The sequence below is a fragment of the Corythoichthys intestinalis genome, chromosome 7 (assembly GCF_030265065.1).
Source record: "Corythoichthys intestinalis isolate RoL2023-P3 chromosome 7, ASM3026506v1, whole genome shotgun sequence".
Classification (NCBI taxonomy): Eukaryota; Metazoa; Chordata; class Actinopteri; order Syngnathiformes; family Syngnathidae; genus Corythoichthys; species Corythoichthys intestinalis.
This window is the reverse complement of record NC_080401.1, coordinates 59979089-59998136: the sequence shown is the minus strand read 5'-3', so window position 1 is coordinate 59998136 and position 19048 is coordinate 59979089. Positions and strand designations below refer to the sequence as shown.

At 41.6% G+C, this 19048-nt stretch overlaps 1 protein-coding gene across 1 annotated transcript in view; it reads left to right on the top strand.

Moving 5' to 3' along the window:
* Positions 1 to 19048, top strand: part of nrd1a (nardilysin a (N-arginine dibasic convertase)) — a 31846-nt gene that overhangs the window by 1523 nt on the left and 11275 nt on the right. Inside the window, exons 2-20 of the mRNA XM_057840362.1 lie at positions 932 to 1108; positions 1446 to 1713; positions 3276 to 3357; positions 3424 to 3577; positions 3632 to 3705; positions 3933 to 4028; positions 4100 to 4222; positions 6079 to 6136; positions 6199 to 6272; positions 6663 to 6732; positions 6794 to 6871; positions 6942 to 7062; positions 9451 to 9564; positions 9767 to 9871; positions 9939 to 10062; positions 11581 to 11667; positions 11754 to 11873; positions 11952 to 12003; positions 18876 to 19026. Coding sequence (XP_057696345.1) covers positions 939 to 1108; positions 1446 to 1713; positions 3276 to 3357; positions 3424 to 3577; positions 3632 to 3705; positions 3933 to 4028; positions 4100 to 4222; positions 6079 to 6136; positions 6199 to 6272; positions 6663 to 6732; positions 6794 to 6871; positions 6942 to 7062; positions 9451 to 9564; positions 9767 to 9871; positions 9939 to 10062; positions 11581 to 11667; positions 11754 to 11873; positions 11952 to 12003; positions 18876 to 19026 — 2121 coding nt within the window. The 5' untranslated portion in view covers positions 932 to 938. The remainder of the gene's footprint in view (positions 1 to 931; positions 1109 to 1445; positions 1714 to 3275; positions 3358 to 3423; positions 3578 to 3631; positions 3706 to 3932; positions 4029 to 4099; positions 4223 to 6078; positions 6137 to 6198; positions 6273 to 6662; positions 6733 to 6793; positions 6872 to 6941; positions 7063 to 9450; positions 9565 to 9766; positions 9872 to 9938; positions 10063 to 11580; positions 11668 to 11753; positions 11874 to 11951; positions 12004 to 18875; positions 19027 to 19048) is intronic.

The following is a 19048-nucleotide window of genomic DNA, read 5'->3' as shown; positions in this document are numbered from 1 at the left end:
TATTTTGCTACTTATTAATACTGTACTTTAGTGGCATTTAAATAAAAGGTTGTTTTTTTTAATGAATTTTCTTTGGCTTTTTTTTTTTTTTAAATAAAAACTTTTATTTAAAATAAAAGTAAAAAATGATGTTTACAATATATTTTTCAAAGGACTCGGTGGCATTTTTTCAAAATGACCGAATATTAATTTAAAAAATTTAAATAGAAAAAAAAATAGTTAAATTTGGGTCTTTACTACTTTGTAGTATGATTGTTTATGTTTTTGTCAAAATAATAAATGTTTAGAATAATAAGTCCTTTTAATTAAACGTCTCAGTGGCATTGTTTAAAAATAAAAGAATATATTTTTTTATTTAAATTAAGGAAAAAAAGATTAAATGTAGTGTTTTACTACTTTTTATTACTGTACTTTTAATATCGTAAATACATTTTTTTAAAAAGATTTTCCTGCCATTTAAATAAAAATATATTAAAAAAAAGATTTTTTTTGTCTTTTTAAAAAAAATAAAAACATTTTTATTCAAAATTACAAAAAGGTGTTTACAATATATTTTTTCAGGGACTCGGTGGTATTTTTAAAAAAATAAAATAATATATATATTTTTAAAATTAGAGTTAAAAAAATAATTTAGCACTATACTACTTTTTAGTACTACACTTTTATCATCATAAAAATACAGTTTAAGAAAAAAAAGTTTTTAATGGCATCTTTTAAAATATAAATGTATTTAATTAAACTTTTTTTAGTGACTTCAAAATAAAAGAACATACATTTTCAAAACATTTACAATAGTAAATAAATTGGAAAAAAATATATCTGTGGCCTTTTTTTTAATATAAAAAAAATACAGTGTTATTTAAAAAAAAAAAAATCTAAATCTAATCTATCGCTGCCAATGTTGTGACAAAGTTTGTGATTGTTCCGCCAGCGCCGTCATGCCTCAGACCAACAAGTCCGTCGCCGCCGGCGCCGCTTCTGGGCCGCTGTGCGCTCCGGACCGGGGAGAGCCGCCCCCCCCTCGGGACGCGGGGACGTCCCCGGACGACGCCGAGGAGCGGGGTGACCCGGAGATCGTCAAGTCGCCCAGTGACCCCAAGAAATACAGGTGAGGTTGGATTGCGTGCGTGGACTTGGCTGATATTTTCAATGCAATGGGATTGTGTGGGCATGTTCAGCTTTTTCAGGGGTCACTTCCTGTTGATTTGAAGGTATTTCTGGATCAATTCCTGTTTATTGCTCACTTATTATTGAATTTCAGACATTTACAGTTCACTTCCTAGTGTTTTCAGCTCATTTTCTGTTGATTTTCCAGTGAGATTTGATGTTTTTCGGGGCATACATTTTGGGTCACTTCCTTTTAATTTTTGGGCAAAATAATGATTACAGAAGGAGAAACACTGCAAGTAGTAGAAACTAATTTAGTAAAGTACGTCTTTTTTCAGATTCATCCAGCTGAGTAACGGCCTCCGAGCGCTGCTCATCTGCGATTTAAGCGCCGCCGACAGGAACGTGGAAAGCGGGGAAGCCGGCCCGGACGCGGAGGACGACGAGGACGAAGACGACGAGGACGACAGCCAAGACGAGGGGGATTCGGGCGAGGGCTCGGAGGAGGAGGAAGAGGACGACGAGCCGGAGGAAGAGCGGGACAGCGACTTCGAGGAGCTGGACGAGGACAGCGCCGGCAAAAAGAAAAAGAGTGCCGAAAAGCAGGTGGGACAGACAAAGACGTCCGTCGCTGTCAATGGCAGTCAGTGAGTTAACGCTTTCAGTGCCGTTGCTAATGATAGACGTCCAATCAGCCTTCTGTAAATGAGTTGATATCCTTAGCAAAACATCTTCTATTTGCTCATTGACAACGAGTGCCATCAATGGAAAAATAGCAGATGCTTTGAAATTGATGAAATAATTGAAAATTAATCAAACAAAGAACAAAATTCATAATTTTTTGACCAAAAATGAAACATTTTACAGCGTTTTTTTAACATATTTTTTTCATTACATTTCACATTTTTTGAAAAAGAATCAAACATTAAATGTACAATTTCGGGTTTTAAAAGTTAAAAAAAAAAAAGAAAAATTTTTTAAACATTTTTTAAAACCAAAAGTTAAACATTGTTTGCCCTAAAATTTGGTTTTATTTCCGTTTTTTAAACTGGGATTTTTGCCTTAAAAATTAATCAAAAAACAAAAATTAACAAACATTTTGGACTAAAGTTTAAAAACATTTTTTTTTACATTTTATTTAAAACCAAAAATTTAACATTGTTTGCCCTAAAATATGGTTTTATTTCCATTTTTTAAACCCAAAAATTACCTTCTTTCACCTTAAAAATGTGTCAAAAAAAAAAAAACTCATAATTTTGGACCAAAAATTAAACATTTTGGTTTTTAAAGAGTTTTTAAAAAAAGAATTTTTCACATTTTTTTCAAAATTTAACATTGTAAAATCTGTTTTTTTAAACATTTTTTAAACCCCCCAAAAATTTTTTTGCCCTAAAAAATAAATTGCAAAAACAAAAATTCATTTGGATTGCAATTTTGGATTAAAAATTTAAAAAAGTTTTTTTTAACCTTTTTATTAAAACCAAAAAAAATCAGGGCAAACATTGTTTGATTGAAAAATAAAAATTCATAATTTTTGACCAAAAATTAAACGTTTTGGACTAAAGTTTAACATTTTTTTTTTTTTTTTTAATTATTTTTTTACATTTTTTAAACCAAAAATGTAACATTGTTTGCCCTAAAATTTAGTTTTATTTGCATTTGTTTTAAAACCAAAAAGACTTAAAAAAAAAAAAAAAAATTAAACATTTTTTTGCCTTAAATAACTGAATCCATAAACAAAAATTCCTAATTTTTGACTGAATTTGTTAAAAAAATTTTTTTTTTTTTTACATTTTTTTAAATCATTTATCATTGTTTGCCTAAAAAAGAATCAAATAAGATTTCATCATTTAAGACCAAAAATGTTTTGTTTTTTTTCATATTTGTTTTGCTATTAAAAAATGGAAAAAAAAAAAAAAAAACACAAATGAATAATTTTTTTACTAAAATCACATTTTAGAGCAAAAATTTGGTTTTATGTACATATTTTTTTCCTTTTTCTTCTAACCAAAAATTAAAGATTTGGGACCAAACATTTATCGCTTTGGACCAAGAAAATACTACACTTTTTTTCAACCAAACATTAACAGTTTTTGTCCTAAAATTAACCACTTTGCTACAAAAATGAGTCATATTTTTAACATTTTTTTGTGCGTTTGCATGATTAGGCGGCAGCCGCCCTGTGCATCGGCGTGGGCAGCTTCAGCGATCCCGACGAACTTCCCGGCCTGGCCCACTTCCTGGAGCACAGTGGGTCCCAAGCGAGCGCGTCATCCGTCGTCGTCCTCCTCCGACGTCCTCTTGTCTTTTTCCCAGTGGTGTTCATGGGAAGCCAAAAGTACCCGGCGGAGAACGGCTTCGACGCCTTTCTGAAGAAACACGGCGGGAGCGACAACGCCTCCACCGATTGCGAGCGCACCGTCTTCCAGTTCGACGTGCAGAAAAAACACTTCAGGGAGGCTCTGGACAGGTAAGCCGGCCCACCTCACTTCGTGTGACCCGAATGACACCAACGCTCTTCCAGGTGGGCCCAGTTCTTCATCTGCCCGCTGATGATTGAGGACGCGGTGGACCGAGAAGTGGAAGCAGTGGACAGCGGTAAGACACTTTGGCGAGACCTACTTGAGCTAGGGCGATAAATCCAAAGCTCCCCAGTCCCAACATAAATGATTCCTTTTTTAAAATGTTTTTTTCATCCACTTTCACACTGTCTCCCATAAATGCTCTAAAATAAACAGGAAGTGACCCAAAATGGACAGAAAGTGACCAAGGAATGCCCCCAGTATCAATAGTAATTCTTCTATCAATCCTTCTTCTCGTGGTAGAGTTCCAGCTGGCGAGGCCTTCCGACTCGCACCGCAAGGAGATGCTGTTTGGCGGCCTGGCCGTGCCGGGACATCCCATGAGCAAGTTTTGCTGGGGTGCGAAACGCCGCCTGTACACTCTCCTTCCTCCGGCTTCCTCTGCGACACGACTTTTTCGCCTTCCTCAGGAAACGCTCAGACGTTAAAACACGAGCCCCGGGAACGAGGCATCAACACCTACCAGCGCCTGCGCCAATTCTGGAGCCGCTTCTACTCGGCCCACTACATGACCCTGGCTGTGCAGTCCAAAGGTCTGCCTCCTTCTCCTCTTCCTCCTCCTTCTTCTCCTATTCCTCCCCACACAACTTCTCGCTTTCCACGCTCTTCTTTTGTTTTTTCCTCCTTCTTCTCTCCCTTTTCTCCTTTCTTTTCATTCTTTTCATTTCTTTCCCACTCCCTTCTTCTCTTCTTGCACACCCTTCTCAATTTCCTTTCCTCTTTCCCTCTTCCTCCTTTTCCTTTCCCTCCTCTCCCGCTTTTGTTCACTTGCTCCTCCCCTTTTCTCCACCTCCTGCTTTTTTTTTGCTCCTTGTCGTCTACCATTACTCATTGTCCTCCTTGCTTTTCTCCTTTTCTTTCTTTTCCTCCTCATCCCTTTCTCTTTTCTCATCATTTTTCTTACCCACTCACTTCTTCTCTGCCTTCACATCCTTCTTGTTTTTCTTCGCTTTTCTCATTTTTTTCCCTTTTCCTCCTCCTTTCCCACTTCCTTTTGACCACCTGTTCCTCCTTTTTTTCTCCTTGTACTCTACCATTAAGATTATCATTATTTCTTCTACCATTTGGAATGCTACTTGTCCTCCTTCCTTTTCCACCTCCTTTTCTCTCACATCCTGTTTCTTCTTTTCCTCTTGTCATTTGCTTTCTTTCCTCTCTTCCTCCTTCACATCTCTTTTCCCCACTTTCTTCCTCCCTCCTCCTGCTTTTTCTTCTTCTGTGCCTCCCCGTTCCTCCCTCTTTTCCTCCACCTCCTGCTTTTTCTCCTTCCTCCCTCTTCTCTTCCCTGTGTCTCCTTTTCTTGCCTGTTTCCGCCCTCTTGTCCTCCACCTACTTTTTCCTCCTTCCTTGTCTCCCTTTTCCTCCACCTCCTGTTTCCTCTCCCCATCTTCCCTTCCCCATATCCCCCTTTCCTCCCCCTTCCCGTCCACCTCCTGCTTTGTCTCCTTCACCTCCCATTTCTTCTTTTCCCACCCCTTTCATCCATTTTCCACCTCCTGCTTTTCTCCTTCCTCCCTCTTCACATTTCTCCTTTTCCTGTCCCTTCTTCTCCTTTTCTTCCCCCTGTCCTCCACCTACTATTTCCTCCTTCCCCTTCTCCAACTCCCTTGTCTCCTTTTCTTCCCTTTTCTCCCTCTTTTCCTCATTTAGCTGCTTTTTCTCCATCCCCTCTTCCTTCTCCCCCGGTTTCTCCTTTTTCTCCCCTTATGCTTTTCTTTCCCCTTTCCTTCCTCTTTTCGTCCACCTCCTGCTTTTTGTCCTTCACCTCCTCCCATGTCTCATATTCCCGCCACTTTCCTCCTCCTTCTCCACCTCCTTTTTTTCCTTCCTTCTTCCCTTTTCCTGTCCCTTCTTCTCCTTCCCCCTGTCTTTCACCTATTTTTTTCTCCTTCCCCTCCTCCTCCTCCCTTGTCTCCCTTTCTTCCAATTTCTCCCTCTATTCCTCCATCACCTGCTTTTTCACTTTCACCTCCTCCCATGTCTCCTTTTCCCGCCACTTTTGTCCCTCTTCTCCACCTCCTGATTTTTATCCTTTCTGCCTTCTTTTTTCCCCCATTCCTCCCTCTTCTCCTCAACCACTTGTTTTTTTCCTTCCCCTCCTTCTCCCGCCTTGTCTCCTTTTCTTCCACTTCCTGCTTTTTCTCCTTCCTCCCTGTTCTCTTCCTCATGTCTTCTTTTCTTCCCCCTTTCCTCCCAATTCTTCTCCATCACTTGCTTTTTTTCCTTCCCCTCTTCCTTCTCCCGTTTCTCCTTTTCTCCCCTCTTCTTCTATTTCCCCCTTTCCTCCCTCTCCACCTCCACCTCCTGCTTGTTCTCCTTCCCCTCCTCCTCTTCTTGTGTGTCCTTTTCCCGCCTTTCCTTCTCTCACTTCCTCCCGATTGTCTTTCAGAGACCCTGGACACGTTGGAGCAGTGGGTCCGCGAGATCTTCATCCACATCCCCAACAAGTAAGACACACGGGTCGCCGTCCTCAAAGGCTAGATGGCGTCTGACATTGTTGTGGCGTCAGCGGAGAACCACCGGTGGACTTTTCGCACCTGCCGAGGCCCTTCGACACGCCCGATTTCAACAAACTCTACAGAGGTAACAAAAAGTATCACTTCTCTTGATGACAAAAAACAAAACCAAACTCCATTGGAAAAAAGGTTGATTTAAGACTTGAATCAATACAATACTAGCTCATACAGTCAAAATGGATCAGACGTGTATCGCCGTCAATGGCAGCCCGTAAGTTATTTTATGAAACAACATTAGAGCCGTTTTAACCGTAGGATGTTTGTCGATTTGTTTTCCAAGTTTCACGATTGTATGTGGAACTACGTCAAAGTTACGCTTGGTCCAGGTAAAAATGGCAAATTTCTCAAGCAACTCTGGTTTGTCCGCAACTATCAATGGCGGCCAATGTGTTGGTGTCTTTTCAAAATAAAATGAATCCATTTATCATCAAATTTGGGGTTCTCGTGTGTGTTGCAGTGGTTCCCGTGGGGAAGGTGCACGCACTGACCATCAGCTGGGCTTTGCCCCCTCAGGGCAAGCACTACAGGTGACGTCGACGGCGATCCATCCATCGGCGCGCTAACTCGGCTAACTGCGCGCTTTGACAGGGTGAAGCCCCTCCACTACATTTCCTGGCTGATCGGACACGAGGGCAGCGGCAGCATCCTGTCCGTGCTGCGCAGGAAGTGAGGTCCTGGGCTTGCGTGGCGGGCGGGCGGGAAGCGGGCGCTGCTCAGGTGTGACGCTCGCCGACAGGTGCTGGGCTCTGGCGCTCTTCGGGGGAAACAGCGAGACGGGCTTCGACCAGAACACCACCTACTCTATCTTCTCCGTCACCATCAATCTCACCGAACAGGGCTTCGCCAACTTCTACCAGGTCAGAGTGCCAACGGATGTACAATTAGTTTGGAAAGTGAGGGGATGATAGCAATCATTTGGCGTCATTTGCAGCTGATGAGTAAACAGGAAGTGCCCAAAAATCAGCAAAGTGACCTGTAAATTCCCCAAAATTATGAGACAGTGGCCCAACATTAACAGGAAGTCTCCTGGAGTGCCCGAAATCAATAAAGTGACTCCGAATTGGCATGAAGTGACCAGAAAGCCCCAAAATCAACAGGAAGTGACCCGTAAAATACCCAAATTCACATGAATTGGCTCAAAATCTACAGGAAGTGGACGGTAAATGCCCCCATATTAAAAGGAAATGCCCCCAAATCAACAGGAAGCTACCTGCTACCAGGAAGTGACCCTGGATGCCCCAAAAATCAGCAGGAAGTGAAACAATGAACGGGTAGGAACCTGAAAATCAACAGAAAGTGACCCAAAATCAACAGGAAGTAAACAATGAACAGGTAGGGACCTGAAACTAACCTAAAATCAACAGAAGGTGACCCAAAATCAACAGCAAGTGACATGGAATTGCCCCCAAATTAACAAGGAGTGCAAAATGAACAGGAAGTGACCTTTAACTCCAAGTCCCCAAATGATCTAATATGACCAGGACATCCCCCCAAATTACCCCATGTGACCTGATATGACCAGAACACGCCCCAAAATGTCCCCAAATGCCAGGACACGCCCCCCAAATGCCCCTATGTGACCTGATATGACTAGGGCACGGCCCCCCAAATGGCCCCATTTGACCTGAAATGACTAGAACACGCTCTCCAAATGTCCCCAAATGGCCTTACATGACCAGGTCACGCTCCACAAATGTCCCTAAATGACCTGATATGACTTGGACACGCCGCCCAAATGTCCCTATGTGACCTGATATGACTAGGACACGCCCCCCAAATGTCCCCAAATGACCTAACATGACCAGGTCACTCTCTCCAAATGACCTGATATGACCAGGACACGCCCCCAAATGACCTAACATGACCAGGTCACGCTCCCCAAATGTCCCCAAATTACCTGATATGACCAGGACACGCCCCCCCCAATGTCCCTATGTGACCTGATATGACCAGGACACGCCCCCCAAATGTCCCCAAATGACCTAACATGACCAGGTCACGCCCCCCAAATGTCCCCAAATGACCTGATAGGACCAGGACACGCCCCCAAAATGTTCCTATGTGACCTGATATGACTAGGACACGCCCCCCAAATGTCCCTGTGTGACCTGATATGACTACGACACGCCCCCCAAATGTCCCCATGTGGCCTGATATGACCAGGGCACGCCCCCCAAATGTCCCCAAATGACCTGATAAGACCAGGACACGCCCCCCAAATGTCCCAATGTGACCTGATATGATTAGGAGACTCCAAATGACCTGTTATGGCCAGGACACGCCCCCCCCCCCCAAATGTCCTCAAAAGACTGGATATGACCAGAACACCCCCCCTCCCAAACGTCACCAAATAACCTGGTATGATCAGGACACGCCCCCTAAATTTCCCCAAATGACCTGATAGGACCAGGACACGCCCCCCAAATGTCCCCAAATGACCTGATAGGACCAGGACACGCCCCCAAAATGACCTGATATGACCAGGACACGGCCCCCCAAGTGTCCCCAAATGACCTGATAGGACCAGGACACGCCCCCAAAATGACCTGATATGACCAGGACACCCCCCCCCAAATGTCCCCAAATGACCTGATAGGACCAGGACACGCCCCCAAAATGACCTGATTTGAACAGGACATGTGCCCCAAATGTCTCCAAATTACCTGACATGACCAGGACACGTCCCCCAAATGTCCCCCAAATCATGAGGAAGTGACCTGGTATTGTCCCAAAATGTCCCCAAACCAACTTGGGCGGGGCTAAGGTCTGTATCTCCACACAGCAAATCCCCAGGGTAATTTCTCCAGAAATTGGAGTTTCTAGTTAGCATGAAGTTCCCCAAACAGGAAGTGACCTAAAAATGCCCCAAATTAACAGGATGTAACCTGTAAAATTCTCCAAATTAACAGAAAGTGCACCAAAATCCACAGGAAGTGACCTCTAAATGCCCCAAAAAATCAACAGGATGTTCCCGAAAATCATCATGAGTGACCTGTAAATGCCCCCAAAATTAACTCGTTCGCTACCAACGTTGGCGACAAATGCCCAGTCCGATTGGATGTCGATCGGCGTCACTTGCAACCAATGAGATGACGGGAAGTGCCCTAAAATTAACAGGAAGTCACCTGGAAATTTCACCCCAACATTCACGCCTATGCATAAAAAATGCAGGTTTTTGTCCATTCGCAGTCCAAATGGATTGGTAGTCCATGCTAGTCATTCACATTGTGTCTCCTTTCTGTCAGGTGGTCCACCTGGTCTTCCAGTACCTGAAGTTGCTGCAGACTCTCGGCCCTCAGAAGAGGATCTACGAGGAAATTCAGAAGATAGAAGACAACGAGTTCCACTATCAAGAGCAGGTATTGTGGAGAACGCACTTAGCTACATGCTAACATGTTTATAGACCGTAGGGACAAATAGGGACATCTTGAGGCTAATTTGCGCTACTACTATGCCATACGGAATCCCCTGAATGTAGCACAAATCGGGCACCATCTGCTGGCCAAAATGCGCATGACAGGTACCGGTCTAATTACGGCGATCGACTTTGTTCCACCGTAGACCGAGCCCCTCGACTACGTGGAGAACATCTGTGAGAACATGCAGCTTTTCCCTAAGGAGGACTTCCTGAGCGGCGACCAGCTCATGTTCGACTACGACCCCGAGGTCGGACGAAAATCGTCAAAAGGAGAGTCCCGACGGTCGGTTGATGGTTTTTTTATTTTACGCTCAGGTGATCGGCAGCGCTCTGGCTTTTCTGACACCTGAACGGGCCAACCTACTCCTGCTCTCGCCAGAACACGAGGGTCGCTGCCAACTCAGGGAGAAATGGTTCTCCACCGCGTACAGCCGAGAAGGTAGGGAGGACCGCCTCACTTCTAACTATCATTCAGGTGTTAATTAAACAACCTTGGTATGAAAAATAAAAAATCGGGCGCCAAGGATTGATGCGTATACGTCCCCAGAATATGCCTGTCAAATTTCATTGTTATATGTTTACAAATGACCGAGGAATGGCGAAAAATAATAGTGTGCACACCAATAACAGCAATGACTAGAAAATACCATGAAACTGGATAGAGATGCTTTTAAAGGCTTATTTCATGCAGATTTTCCATCAATTCCTGTTGATTTTATGGCATTTTCCGGTCCTTACCTGTTCATTGTTCACTGATTTTGGGTCACATCCTGTTGATTTTGGGGCATTTCCATGCCACTTCCTGTTAATTTTGGGTTGCGTTCTGTTGATTTTTGGGTAGTTACATGTCATTTCCTTTTGATTTTATGGCATTTTCAGGTCCCTACCTGTTCATTGTTCACTTCCTGTTAACTTCGGGGCATTTCCGTGTCACTTTCTGCTGATTTTGGGTCACTTTCTGTTGAGTTTAGGGGAGTTTCAGGTCCCTACCTGTTCAATGTTCACTTCCTGTTGATTTTGGGCCATTTCCGAGTCATTTCCTGTTGATTTTGGGTGACTTTCTGTTGATTTTAGGGAATTTTCAGGTCCCTACCTGTTAATTGTTCTTTTCCAATTGATTTTGGTGTTTTCAGATTCACTTTTTGTTTATTTTGGGTCACTTCCTGTTGATTTTGGGTCTCTTTCTGTTGATTTTAGGGTACTTTCAGTTCCCTACCTGTTCACTGTTCACTTCCTGTTGATTTTGGGTCACTTCCTGTTTGTTTTGGGGCACTTACATGTCATTTTCTATTTATTTTATGGCATTTTCAGGTCCCTAGCTTTTCATTGTTCACTTCCTGTTGATTTTGGGTCAAACCTGTTGATCTTTAGTCACTTCCTGTTGATTTTGGGGCATTTCCATGTCACGTCCTGTTGATTTTGGGTCTCTTTCTGTTGATTTTAGGGTACTTTCAGGTCCCTACCTGTTCACTGTTCACTTCCTGTTGATTTTGGGTTACTTCCTGTTTCTTTTGGGGCACTTACATGTCATTTTCTATTTATTATATGGCATTTTCACGTCCCTAGCTGTCCATTGTTCACTTCCTGTTGATTTTGGGGCAATTCCATGTCACTTCCTGTTGATTTTGGGTCACTTTCAGTTGGTTTTCGGGTACTTAAATGCCATTTCCTGTTGATTTTATGGCATTTTCAGGTCCCTAGCTGTTCATTGTTCACTTCCTGTTGATTTTCGGTCAAACCTGTTGATTTCTAGTCACTTGCTGTACATTTTGGGGCATTTCGATTCACTTCCTATACATTTTAGATCTGTTGATTTTTGGCGCGTGTCCTGGTCATTTCCTATTGATTTAGGGTACTTATAATTGGCCACTTCCAGTTGGTTTTGGGTCACCTACTGTACATTTTGTATAATTTCCTGTTGATTCTAAAGCACTTTTGTTTGTATTTGCATCCTCAGACATCCCAGCCGAGTGGTCTGAACGTTGGGCGTCCGACTTTGAAGTCCATCCTGACCTTCACCTTCCTGCTGAGAACAAGTTCATCGGTCAGACCCCAAAATGATTAAATCAATCATAATATTATTTAATTTTTTTGAGAAAAAATGATTATATATTTTTCCCCCGTTTTCAGCTTCCGACTTCACTCTAAGGCCGTCCGACTGTCCAGACTCTGAATATCCTGTCAAAATCTTCGACGACGAGCGAGGCTGTCTGTGGTACAAGAAGGACAACAAATTCAAGATCCCTAAAGGTGAAGGAAACGGCGCTCTCCGGTGGACACATTTTTAATCCATTAACTTTTTAAATGATATTTTTCTTTTTCTTTTAGCGTATATTCGCTTCCACTTGATTTCGCCGCTGATTCAGAAGAGCCCTGAAAAGTAAGAGATGACGAAGCACGACAGTGCAAACACGATCAGGTTTCTGTGCCAATGACGGTAATAGACGTCCTATCTGGAGTGCCAAAATGAAATCAATACCAGTACATTTTGAAATAAATGGAAAAAAAAACAAAAAAAAACAATAAAATTATATATGTATAAATGATAGTAAAAATCAATATTTTTATCGAAATTAATAGCAAAAAAAATGCAATAAAAATAGACTGCAAATTAATTTTAAATGAATCAGTAAAATAAAAAAAAATGGAATTGACAATAAAATCATGGAAATAAAAACAAAAAAAGCCAAATAAATCAATGATGAAATACATAAAAGTTTAAATAATTTCAATGACTAAAACTACTGATAGAAACTGATTAAGTATATACAAATAAAAAAAAAAAAGAACTTTTAAAATAATTTAATATTTAAAAAATCAATATATATTGATTAATACGTTCACAAAATACTTTAATTAACCCATTCCCATTAACCCCTCCCTTGTTCAAATTGATTTGACACATCTATGGCTGTCAGTGGCAGCTAACGGGGTGAAATATGCGAGTTATATCTGAATTTCAAATCTAAATTCATTGACTTTAATGGGAAGCTCACCCCCACCAAGATGGCTGCCGTTGGCCCAGCTCAGTCACCTGACCAACATGGCTAACGGCTTCATAAAAGCTTTCTCAACCTGCGTCACATGACTAAACTAAAAAACAAAATATGCTAGTTATGTCTGAATTTGAAATCACAATTCATTGACTTTAATGGGAAGCTCGCCCCCACCAAGATGGCTGCCCTAGTTCCAGCTCGGTCACCTGACCAACATGGCTAACGGCATCATAAACACTGTTGGGCACGTTACTTTTAAAAAGTAATTAGTTACATTGCTCAATACTTCTTCCAAAAAGTAACTGAGTTAGTAACTATAAAAGTAACTAGTTACCAGGGAAAGTAACTATTTCCGTTACTTTAAAAAGAACTTGTTGCATGTCAAAGAATTTGACATTTTCTGAGCAGTATTCCAGTTAGTGGAATAGAGAGAACAGACAGGTAGTTAACTTGTTAGGTGCTTCAGCAGATTTGAATTGCTTACCACAGATGTCGACAAAAGCTTTGCCCCGGGACATAAATGACACATTACATGCAGGTTCTATCCTTTAATTTCGACAAACTTGAAATAGTGTCTATATCTCCACCTCTTAAAGTGCCTGTGACACGAAAAAGCATGTTTATTTCATAATACACGCGGTATTTTATGCCCCTGAATGATATGGACCGCTTGGATGTGTGTGGAAGCGATCGCTATATTTATTTAGTTTTTTTGAATCCCGCGCCATGAAAATGAGTGACTTCCGGCTTCGGTCTCTCATTGAGGAGGAGGGCGCTGTGACGTGTACGGTAGAAGACGTTCTCTTCACTATACAGTGTACTGTTGTGTATGAGGACGAAGGATTCAGCTGATTTTGCGGATTAATACTTTTATTTTTTTGCATCACGCCAGCCAAACGGCTGCAGAAAAATCATTCTGTATGCGGGAGAGGCGTATGCGCCTTTTTGGAGTTTCAAAAGGTTCCCATTCACCGTGGATATTTACTGTGGGACCATTGGACTTACAAGGAAGTGAGTAAACATCTTGTTTTGTATTATGTCAAATACGAATACAGTGATTACAAAGTAAACACTATAAAATTCCTTTAAATAAAGGACTACTTACGTTTGATCATTGATAGGCATGTAAAAAGCTCTCCTCATGCTCATTAGCAGTTAGCTGTTAGCACGTTAGCTCCACAACAACTCCAGCCACCCTCCTCCAGGGAACAAACTGTAAATTGCTCTCCGCCGGGCGGTTTGCCGATCCACAAAGAAACTCGACAACCGGGTCGTCATGTCAAATAATCCAGGCTAGTTATGTGTGATTTTCCACTTCGAAGACTTTGAAACGTCCCTCGGTTCGGGTTAGCATGTCGGCTAGCTGTCACTCCTTCTGGTCTGTTTACATTCTCCGAAGCCGGGGAAGGGAAATGACATATGTCCGATTTAGGTGTCATAAAATATCGTTCGGCAGGTGTGACAGTAAAGGTGAAGTCGACTGTTTTGAACATTATGGAGTCATTTTGCCATGTCGTCTTGAATAAATGGATTTTTATTATTTTATATTCCATTTAGCACAAGATTGTTATTTGTCATGACCATGCCATTTATTTAGCAATTGGGGAAAGTACTTGGGTAAAAAGAATATCCTGTAAAAATATTGAAGTAAAGAGACAGAAACAATGACATTTTGTCGCTCTCTTCGTCGCGTTTTCCTCATTGTGAATAGTTCCCCCTCGACGGGCTGACTGGTCCTTCTCAAGCCATTTATATAGCTATTGGGGAAAAACACTTGGATAAAAAGAATATCCTGTAAAAATATTGGGAGTAGAGAGACTGAAACAATGACATTTTGCGCCTCTCTTCGTCGTGTTTTCCTCGTTCTGAACAATTCCCCCTCAATGGGCTGAATAGTAAAACCGATGAGCCCAGTCTACCGCTGACGTCATCCACCTGTTGGGGACGCTAAAGCCCTATAATGGTAGGCGTGGCTAACCGGCAGATTAAAAGACTAATTTCTCGTCATCTGCGCTTTGCTAAATTGTTGTATATAGTCGAATCGTCTCAAAATATGATTCTAATTCACATAATAATGCCATTTAAGACTTTTTTTTTTTGGTGTCATATGCTCTTTAAAGGACAATTTATCTTCTGAATGATCTGCCATCCCGACCCTGTGCATCTGTTTTGCGTGTGTGTGTTTGCCGCACGCGCTGTTCCGGTTTGCTTGTGAAAGCACCGGCTCTGATTGGGTTACCGCGACACATGACTCTAACCCTCAGCCAATCACAATCACTTCCATCGCATCTCTTGAGCGGCTGCATTCAGGTAGCTCGTTTCCCGACAATTCACGTCACCTTCAAAGCGTCTGCCGTCCTCAAGATGGAAGCAGAATTATTGCTGGCTGACAGTGGGAGATGGGAACGAGGCTAACATCAGGTGTAGCAAACAGAGAAACGTTACCAAACTTTGGAAAGCATTGTCTAATTGAATGAGCAGGGACAAACAGCTTGGAATCAGAAGTACGTGCGCTATTCTCGAACCTGAACGCACCCCAAGTCTTGGATGACAAATCAACAGAGCAGAGAGTCGACTCGACACGGCTGGTAGTTTCTTCAATTTATTCAGAGTTGAGTAAGTAACGCACCACTTTTGACTGTCAGTAACGGTAACGGCGGTAAAAGTAATTACCGTCATTTTCGGACTATAAGCCGCTACTTTTTTCCTTCAATTTGAATCCTGCGGCTTATAGTCCAGTGCGGCTTATTTGTTGATTTATTTGGGTTAATAGGTAACACTTTATTTCACAGTGGTGTCATGACACTGTCATTAAACCATCATAATTAATGAAATGACATGATCGTGGGCCTCACTGAATGCTCGTGATAGAATAGAATAGAATAGAAAGTGTCATCCGGCAAATTATGTCACTAACTCCATTTATTTCCAGCTTGGATCTTTTACATCCATTCAAAAGTGAGATAATTTGCCAGATAACACTAAATGACATATGTTATAAGCATTCATTAATGCTCAGGACAGTGTCATGTCATAATTATGATTGTCTTATGACAGTCTTATGGCACCAGTGTCAAATAAAGTGTTACCAAATACCAGAGACGTGCGGTGAGGTTCATGGTTGGTGAGGCACTGACTCCTTTAGTGTCAGATTTCCAAATATATAAACCAAAAAGGGTAGCTTATTCAATTGGCTACTGGTTTTTTCATATCTCATCAGCATTCTTCACAAAACACGCACACACGGTACATATTATCGATACGTAAAAGTAAGAAAATAACATGCATTTGCTCTACACCCTCAATGTGTTGGTTGTCGCAATTCTATAATTCATGCAACATAAATGAGAGTAAAGAGTGGTGTACAAAACCACAGAATTCAATTCTGACCTTTAGTGAAATATTCAGTTGTTTTTAAAACTTTTAATTCTGATACTTTAATCAATTTCTTACAGATTGCTAAACAAAAAGTATGAAAAGAAAAACAAAGAATATTTTATTTAAGGCCAAAATTTAGTTTTTAAATATTCTATTGTATTTTTCTTGGTCTAAGCTCTTTTTTTTTTTTTTTTTTTTTTTAATAAGATTGAAATGAAAACTGTTTGTGCTCTTGCGCCTGTCCTTCACCACAAAAACCGGCGTTACTTTGGAAGGGCATAGGTTTGGTATTAACATTCGTAGGGACGATACAACAGCACGGGACATTAATTAGACCAAACAGATTGGATGAAGGGGGCAAAGGGCCACATTTCTCATGTATATGAACCTAATTAATTAATAGGCAAAATGATCAATGCAAAATAAATCCTTATCTTCTGATAATAACTTTTACATGCATTGGTTCAGATGATACACTGTTCGATTCAAACCTTTGTTTTCAAAAAATACTAAAGAAACATTTTGAAAACTTCCTCAATAAATGTCCGGTTTTTATTAGCATAAACATAATGAACATAATTCACTTAATAATGGTAGGGTCAATTCTATCCTTACAACATATGGAACTATTGAAAGATCTAAATTCTCTATGTAACTGAACATTATATCATGCAAAAAAGGTAAGGTTGCTTAAAAGTCGGTGGGGACAATTTTAGCATCCTGAAAAGTTGGTAGTGTTATGTCCCTACCGTCCCTATGCAAACCTACGCCCTTTTTGTAAAAGTCCTCCTTATTTTCCTTATTTTTTAAAAAACATCTCTCCTACTCAATGGAGAGGATTGCTTCAATTAGATCGTTCTGTGTTCTATTTGACAAGCCAGAAAACACAGTGGATGTGTCCAAAAGTCTAGCTAACCTTTCATCTTTCTCAGCAAAACCATGTAATCGTTCTACATATATGCCACGTTTACAAGAGCTGACACGCTCATCGATACCACGAAATGTTAACTCCCATTTAGCTAGGATGCAGGTTGCATTAATGAGGTCTTTCAAACTCTTTCGGTTTTCCTTTACCTTGGCATTGTGGATGCTACCGTTGAGCTTCTGCTGTTCGTCAAAGCCAAATCGATCCTTGAGCTTCCAAAAGTTTTTAAAGCAATCAGGCTTTGAATGTGAGTGGTCGAGCTCTCGTGTTTGCTGAGGCTTCGTGGTATTTTTTTAATGTCACAATATCTCGTGTTAGTCCAGACATTGGCACAAGTTGAGAAGAAAAGGCAGGGAAAGCAGCAAAGGCGATTTTTCGAAGGACAGCCACATAGCCAGTCTTTTCGGGTGTACCAGTCCGTTTGAAAAGCGCGAGTTATCTTCTGTCCCGTAGTTTGAAGCAAACCTTTTAGCTCCGGTGTTGTTAATCGCGTCCACTTTTGACGGAAAGTCCAGTTTCACGTACGCCCCCTTGCAGTGCGGCGGAGTACTATCTGCCGCAATCTGTGCCTTCTCACTGCGGTTTTATTTCCCATCAGCAAAACTAAATATGTCGCTAACAAACATTAAACTTTAAGGGATAAAGACATTAGCCAGACTGTGGAAAATCAGGTCAAATAAACGTATCTGGAAACATTATAATGGCGACATGCAGATGTACGGCAACCAGCACGCTCCAATTCCATGTATCAACCCAGTTTGTAATGGATTGCGCAATCAGAGGTGAGGCTTTACTCGTTGCTGCCGCACCTCTCGTTTCATTTCTTTATTTGAACAGGAATTAGGCAAATTCAGCGATTTTGACTATAAAAAATGTTTGAAATGAGTCATACATAAAGAGCAATGGACAAATATTCATATAAATTTGATGCTATAATTATTTTTTTGTCATGATGCCTCCCCTGACCGCACGTCACTGCCAAATACCATTACTAGCAAGTAATGAAACAACTGGAACAGAAACTGAAGAAATAATTAGCACATAAAATTGTGATTCTGTAGCGCTGCAATGCATGCTAGGAGGCATGTTGGACAACAACAGTATTGACAGCAGGTGGCAACAGAGGTTGACTGTCTCCCACAAGGGAGCGCTGATGGCCAAATGAAGCTTCTTGATGCAATGAGGCTTTGCAGCCAATTAGGTCAAAGCACATGGTGGTTTCTTTGGTCTTATGGCAGTCGTATGATGCCGCTGTCAAATAAAGTGTTACCGGTTCCTATCTTTTGCTGTACATTTCCCATAAGGCAGCTGAGTCTTATAGTCCAGTGCGGCTTATCTATGAACAAATTCCGTTTTCGTGCCAAATTTGGTGGGTAGCGGCTTATAGTGCGAAAATTACGGTAGTTAGATTACCCCGTTACTGAAAAAATAACGCCGTTACGTAACGGCGTTACTCCCAACACTGATCATAAAAGCTTTCAAAACCTGCATCTCTTAACTAAACCGAAAAAAAAGAAAAAAAAAAAAACATCGTTCGTGATTGTTCCCAACTGCTGGTTGACCTACCCAAAATGGCTGCCACTTATTTTTGCCACTGTAAAACCCAATCATGTGTTGTACACTCCTCCTTTTATCCTTGTGTTTCTCACGAGTAGACGTCCAATCCATTTGAAGCGGGGTTCTGGCAGCGCTGCCAGCCTCCCGCTGCAAACAGATTGGACGTCTAGCATTCACTGCCAATCCTCCCACTAGACCTGGATTGGACAGCTAGTGCCTTCAAAGACAGCTAGAGAAGAAAAGCAAGAGAATAAAGAAGAAAGCTCTTTTCATGCTTCTGTCGTCAATTATTTTATAACTATTAGATGTCCAATCCGTTTGAAGCGGGAGGGTTGGCAGCCCAGCCAATGAACGCTGAATACACGGGTCTTTCTCTAATGCGCGTGTCCGTTTCAGCGTGGTTCTGTTCGACCTGCTGGTGAGCATCCTGGCCTACAACCTGGCCGAGCCGGCGTACGAGGCCGACGTGGCGCAGCTGGAGTACAAGCTGCTGGCCGGCGAGCACGGCTTGATCTTACGCCTCAAAGGGTTCAACCACAAGCTGCCCGTCAGTATCACTCACAATAAAT